The sequence below is a fragment of the Malaclemys terrapin genome, chromosome 18 (assembly GCF_027887155.1).
Source record: "Malaclemys terrapin pileata isolate rMalTer1 chromosome 18, rMalTer1.hap1, whole genome shotgun sequence".
NCBI lineage: Eukaryota > Metazoa > Chordata > Testudines > Emydidae > Malaclemys > Malaclemys terrapin.
This window is the reverse complement of record NC_071522.1, coordinates 3,000,499-3,007,260: the sequence shown is the minus strand read 5'-3', so window position 1 is coordinate 3,007,260 and position 6,762 is coordinate 3,000,499. Positions and strand designations below refer to the sequence as shown.

The following is a 6,762-nucleotide window of genomic DNA, read 5'->3' as shown; positions in this document are numbered from 1 at the left end:
GCTCCAGGACTCTGCAAGCGTTGTCTATCCGCAGCCTCCGCACAGGAGAGCGCCCCTGGCCGCTGAAAGCAAAGCAGTGACGGGCCTGGGATGTTCTAGATCCCCGTGAGTCTGCCCAGCCCGGGTGAGGGTCTCTGGGCAGAATCTTGCAGCAAACCGAGGCAGTGACTAACCCTACAAATGGAGGCCCCTTCACGGCGAGGGCTGTGCCTAGGGTTATCTGCGAGCCCGACAGCTCTGAGTGATTTACAGCCTGTGCTCTCTACACCACAGAGCCAAACAGGCCGAGCCCCTCACTGCTGCCGGAGCTTTGCACTCATCTTCTGGCCCGGTGCAGCCAGGAGCTGGGCAGGAGAGAAACACAAAGGGGGCGATTTGTTCCGGAGGCCGAATAAGGAGGGGGAATGTGTGTGATCTTCCTCACAGTGCAGCTAAGGACAGGCTCAGCTTGGTCTGCGCTGTACAGGTGTTTCCCTGCTTCCTGTCATCCCTGACCTAATCCAGCATACCTGGAGGCAGGTAATAAAGAGCCCAGAAAAGGAACCACGTGGTGCAGTGCAGCTCTGCCTTGGAGAGGTTTTAGCAGGAGTGTCTAGCAAGCCCGGCAGGAGTCCAGCGCTTTGCTTCCCAGGAGCAGAGCGGAGCGGAGCGGAGCCATGCCCAGGCCAGCCCTGGGGAAAGGCCCAGCGCGCCTGCAGGAGCCCGACGGCACGCGAGAAGAGCTCCAAGGAGTGGCTGTCTCAGGGGCTCACCTCCTGGGAGCTGGGCAGGAGCTGTGGGCACCCCAGGCTGGCGAGGCCACCACCTGCCCGAGCGACTCGGCGGAGGCTAAGCTGAGGAAGAGGAGCAGGCCAGTGCGCTCCAAGGCGAGGAGGATTGCTGCCAATGTCAGAGAGCGGAAGAGGATCCTGGACTATAACCAAGCCTTCAACGCCCTGCGGCTGGCCCTGAAACATGACCTCAATGGCAAGAGACTCTCCAAAATCGCAACCCTGCGAAGAGCCATCCACAGGATCGCCTCCTTGTCCATGTCCCTGCACGCCAGCCCGGGGCGGAGGTGGCCCTGTGCCCACACAGAATGCCGCACCTGGTACGACGGGCCCCGCCAGGAGGAGAGCGGTAAGGGCAGCCGGGCCCAGCTCACCCACCTGCCCCCGGAGCACTGCTACCCAGATGCTCCCAGCTTCCAACACTGCCCTGCCTCCCCGCCGTATCCCAGGTATTCCCCTGAGCCTCCGCTCCAGTCCCACTATGGAAGCCCGAAGAAGGATCCTTTTATAGCCAGCCCTGCCTATTACTCCAGTGGGAACTACTACCTCGGGGTCAGAGCCATCTGCCAACAAACACACCTGGACAACTTCCGAGATTCTCTCCCCGGGCCAGTCCCCTGGCAGCTGGGGTGTAGCCAAGGCTCCGGGTAGCAGCAGTCTCTCCCCAGGCACTGAACGGGATTCCTGACACCTCTCCCAGCCAGACGGGACAAACCAAACCGGGGACACAAAGTGCTGTCTGCTGGGGAGTGCGGTGCCATGAGGGGAGCCCAGGACAGGGTTCTCAGCGTTGCCGGCGCAGCTGAGCACACATGCCCTCTGCAATCCAAGGAACGCAGGAAAACCGGGAGCAGCCGGAAGTGGATGCTTTGTATTTACTCTAGCAGGAGTTCAGACTATTTAACTCTGCTGTAAATCTAAGGTTTCCCTTCTGCAGTTCTTCCTGGCTCAACCCTTATTTATTCTCTCTCTCTTTCTTTATGAGGAAATGTGAGTTTAAAAAAACCAGGGCATTTATTCAGCGTTGGCAAAATGGCTCCCCCGACCATATTAAAACTCTTTCATTGTACGGCAGCTGTGACTGTGTGAGGAGAGTTCTGGAAGCAGAAGCTGGGAAGGTTAATTGTAACTTGTGTTTTTTAATGATAAACCCGCAGGTGCCCAGCTCCCCAGGGCTGTGCTGGAAGGGCTAGAGGGGATCAGGACTCAGGTTTCGCCGGCTGGCAGTGATTAGAAGGATGGCTTTGGCCAGCAGAATGATGAATTCCCGGCCAATCCACATGGGGAGGGAGGAAAGCGAGAAGCTGGGTGCAGCACACTCCAAACAATCCCGGAGAGGGGGGTTTCAGAAAGGCAGGGAGAGAAGAGGGTGCAGGGGAGAAGGACAGGGTCAGAGCCTGCGATTGAAAAGCCAAACAAAGGGCTTGTCCATTCGCAAGCCCCTGGCCAGACGGTTCCCATGCTCAGTGTGCTCTTGCTGTGGTGGGAGAGAAGGTGAAATGGGGGAGGGCTGGCGAATCTGGGCTGGCCACGGCTGCTTTGCACAGGGAAAATCAGTCTCGGGAGCCTCGGGGGTAGGCAGGAGGGCAGAAGAGAAAGTTTGGAATCAGATCTAAAGAGCAATGCAAATGTACTGGGAAGGCCTGGCCCTTCCCCTCAGCTGGGCAGCGCCGGGGGGAGGGTAGGCCTACAGCCGGGGGTGCACAGAGAGGCTGGGAGAGCAGTGGAGAGGAGGCAGCAGTCTGACTTTGGGTAGCTGCCTTGCTCAGAAGCGGCAAAGCGAGAGCACTGCACTCTTATGAAAGCAGTTCATGCACAGCTCCCCTGTGCTGGCTGAGATCCCTCCAGGGGACCAGCAGGAGGCCCTCGGTTCTGACTGGTCCATCTTTGTTACATTCCCTCACACCCTGGGGTCCCCTTCTGGCCTCGTATCTTCACTATCTCAGCTCAACTCTTGCAGGGACGTTTTCCCTGTGTTGGGGGCCTGTGTTGTGAGCACCCGGCACTGCCCCAGGGTGGGCCCTGAGGCAGGCCCTTGATAAATAAAGCTACTCACCCAGATCTGCCCCAAGTGCCATCCCCTCCTTCACTTTGCGGTGTGAACCCTTTCCATGCTGTGCCAAGGGGAACCCAGCCTGGCCCTTGGAGCGCTCGGCAGCGGGAGAACCAACCACCATTCAGTGGCTTTACAGGAGAAATGCTACTGAAAGGTGTGAATAAGAGGCACTGCCAGTGGTGACTGCCAAGCACTGGCCGATTTGTCTTGGGGGTAGGGGGGAGAGGACAAGACACCGACAGAAACTCAGAGCCTGGCTAAGCCGGGGCAGAGACTGACCTCGACTGACTGATGCTGGACCCAGAGTTGGGTTCCAGAAGACAGAGCGGGATTTGTTTTGTCTGCCCAGCAACAGGGTTTCTGCAGTGACCCGTGAGCAAAGCAGTCGGATTCAGACGGGAGCTCTGTCTGCCAGCTCCCGAGGAGATATCTGCAAAGGAGCTCTTTGGCTGAGCATTAGGCCTTTCACTCGTGTGGGGGGCAGGTACGCTGGGCTGGGAGGCCAGCAGAGGAAAGACTGCGGGAGCCAGTTCTGTGGCTAAGGAGGGCTGGCTAGGTGTTGGGTCAGGCAGCTGTTCCCCGCTAGGTGGGACTCCGGTGCCAGGAAAGGGCCTGCGGTGGTTACTGCCTGGGAAATCCTGGTTAACCGCAAGCAGCAGCCTTTCCTCGTCCATTTCTGCTGTCAGTGTGAAGCTGACACGTTTCTGCTGTGGAAGGCTTTCATTCATTCCGGGTACCTGCTCAGACACGACCCCGAGGGAGAGACACCCTCCCCCCGCTCCGCTGCTTGTCACCGGCAATGGTTGGGAGGCTTGATCCCATGAATTATAGGATTCAAAATAGCGCACAGCCAAAACCAGACCCATGTCAAGGTCCTCTCCGGAGAGCCCCCCTCCAATCCTGTGCCTCTCGAGGCTCATTTACCGCACCCAGCGCTCTGAGTCCAGGGGAGCTCCAGGTTGCAAAGGGGGCTGGTTGCTTTGCGGAAAGGTAACTAGTAGGACAGCCCCCAGTGCTCTGATAATGGGCAGAGAGGAAGGCTGGGCTGGGATTCAGGAGACCTGGGTCCCATTTCCAGCTCTGCTGCAGCCCCCCCGTGTGACTATGGGCAAGCCACCTTGTGTCTCTGTGCCTCAGTTTCCTATCTACAAAATGGGAGCAATAATACACCCTTTGTCTTATCTATGGAGCCCTCTGTGACAGAGACAGTCTCTCCCACTGTGCGCACCTAACACAGTGGGGCCCTGCCGGGCCAGCGGGTAGGCGGAGGGAGAGGAGACGCAAAGGGGTAAAAGGGGTAAAACTGAAGGCTCTGGAAAAAGCCAGAGAGCTGTATGCAGAGAGCGCGGCCAGCACAGACGAGGTGGGGGAGGCTCCCAGATTAGCAAGGATGCAGAGCGGATAGTTTGGTGCCATCCAAATTGTTTTGTGGCTGATGCAGAAACGACTTTATCTGCGCCACTGGGTGGCACTCGGCTCCTCTGAAAGGATTCACGCTGCAAAGAGCCGGGTTGCAGTGTGTTAAATCCCTGTATACTACTGGAAACGGCCCCTCCCCTGCTTTGCCTCCCAGCTCTAGCCCCATTGCAGCAAGGCTGATTGATTTATGAGTAATTAATAGATTAACAGGATGTAACCCACCCCCACCTCTGCTGTCCTGGCAGCCTGCCAGGCATTGGGCCAAAATCTGCTTTCGTGTACACCGGTGTCCATGGGAGTCAGGCCAGTTACTCCAGACTACCATGTGTAAAGGAGCAGAATCTGGCCCGGTCCTGTCTCCCCTCACTCAGGGGAAGGCAGGTTTCGCGCTGGTTTCCCAGAGGCACTGGAAGAGCTCTGGACCGTGCCTGCGGAATGGCCCACGGACGCTGCCCCCAGGCTTCTCTTTCTTTGTCTCAGAGTTCAGCCCCCCATGTCCTGGCCTCCCTCACAGGGCAGAGTGAGGCCTTGTCTTTGCTGCAGTTCTGAATATGGGGCCTCTTCCTTTGTCTGGCTCTCTGGATCTCCTCTGAAGATTGGGTCAAACCCAGACAAACAAGGAAGATCGGTGGTCAGGGTACTAGCCCGCGGCTTGCAAGAGCTGGGCTCCCGTCCCTGCTCCGCCACAGACTTCCCGTGTGACAGCGGCACGTCACTTAGCCTCCCTGTGCCTCCGTTCCCACGTGTCCGGCACTGCCCTGCCTCCCACGGGCACCGGGAGGAGAAATACCGTACAGCCCGTGAGCACGGCCCAGAGGGAGCTCTGCAGTGATGGCACCTAGCACGTGAGTGAGGCTTGTGGCTCTGGCATCTGCAGCCCACCACCCCTGGCCACCCCCTGGCCCCCCTCCCCGGTCGCCCGCCCCACGAGTGTGCCTGCGCCTGCGGCTCCCCCAAACGGCGCGAGAACCCCCGAGCACCGAAGGGCTGATCCTTCAGCTAGCCGCTGAGGGGCTCCGCTGTCAATGCGAATGAAGCCGAGATAAAAGCGGCAGCCCGCTGCCCCCGTGCTCCTGGGACGCCCTGGCACTAAGCGCGGATTCCCCTGCCTCTGACCCATTCTCCACCGTGTCGTTCTTCCCCAAGGCCCAGTGCGATGCTGGGCCAGCCGCTGCCCTCGGAGCCCAGGACAGCCCACAGAGCAAGCCCCGGCCCTTCCTCCCCACAGACGGAGCAGTCCCACGGGAACACAACTCACCAGCTTAGGACCAGCCAGCCAGGGCTTCAAGGGCCGCTGGTCTGGAATCTGGGCAGGACACTGGGGTTTTCACAGAAGCACCTTGTAACCTGACTATGAACGTACAAACCACCTGATCCCCTTGGGCTGGCACTGGGGTGGGGAGGCTCTGATCACCTCCTCTTGCGCCTTGGGTTGGCGTGGTGGTGGTCAGTCTCTGGCTGCCTCCTGCCCGTGGGGTTGGCAAGGCGGGGGGCGGGGGCAGCCGGGGGCACACGGGCACTGCTACACTGACCCCACGGGCAGGAGGCGGCCGGAGACCGATCGCGGGCACGGGGCGCGAGACGCCCTCTCCAGCTCCGGTCGAGTTTGGGTCGAGCTTACAAGTTAGGCCCAAGTAGACTGCACAGCACCGCCAAGCCCCAGCCTGCAGCCTGGGGCAGCACTGAACAAGGGGGGTGGGCTGCACAGCTAATGCCCCACCTGAGCTGCTGGGACGACTCCCATCCAAGCACTGATCGTGCTGTTTTCTAAGCAAAGCTGGGCTCTGTCCAGAGCCTATAAACCACCCGGAGGGGCATGGACGGCCCCTGAAGCCAGGCAGCGATGGGCAGGACTACGTGCACTAGTAAAAATGAACCCCCTCCCGAATACTGAATGGCCCCCAAGGGGTTCCCGGTAAGAAGTCAGGATCTGCACTAATGCTGGGGCTCTGGGAGGTCTGGGCCTGTCTGGACCTGACCCAGTAATGAGAGGAGACACTGACAGGAAAACAGCCCCCTCGCCATGTGCAAACATTCTGCTTTCCCCTCTGCCCAGACAAGAGTCGCCTGACTCCTGGAGCAGGAGGTACAGTCAGCAGCCACAAGGCCCTAGAACCTGGCTCAGGTCACCATTGTGCCTACAGCAATGCAACTCACCCGGGCATGCAGTGCATCCCCACAGCACACGAGACGTGTCCTCTGCACGCGCTGCTGGCTGCCCCTAGAACAGTGGGTCAAGTTCCAAGTCTTGGCCCAAGGGGCTCAGCATATCTAAAGGACCATGGTCAACAACCCCACCCCTCAGACCCCACAGGACTATCCACCACATGGGTAACGCTGGCCTGTGCAGGAGACAGTGCTTCCCTGGGGACTGCTCTCAGATGGTGGATTAAAGACCATCCCAAATTCACCACCTCCTGCAGCACGTGCCGGCGTTGTCCTCCGACCGGCCCTCTCCAATATAAACACAGAGTGGCATGGACAAAAGAGGCTGGCAAAACTCGGTTGCCTGCCCGC

The 6,762-nt window shown here is 59.4% G+C and overlaps 1 protein-coding gene across 1 annotated transcript; it reads left to right on the top strand.

Moving 5' to 3' along the window:
* Positions 1 to 656: 656 nt before the first annotated feature.
* On the top strand, positions 657 to 1,488 carry BHLHA9 (basic helix-loop-helix family member a9). The gene has a single exon (XM_054008110.1). The coding sequence runs from the start codon at positions 657 to 659 to the stop codon at positions 1,419 to 1,421; it is 765 nt and encodes a 254-aa protein (XP_053864085.1). The 3' UTR covers positions 1,422 to 1,488.
* Positions 1,489 to 6,762: the final 5,274 nt, after the last annotated feature.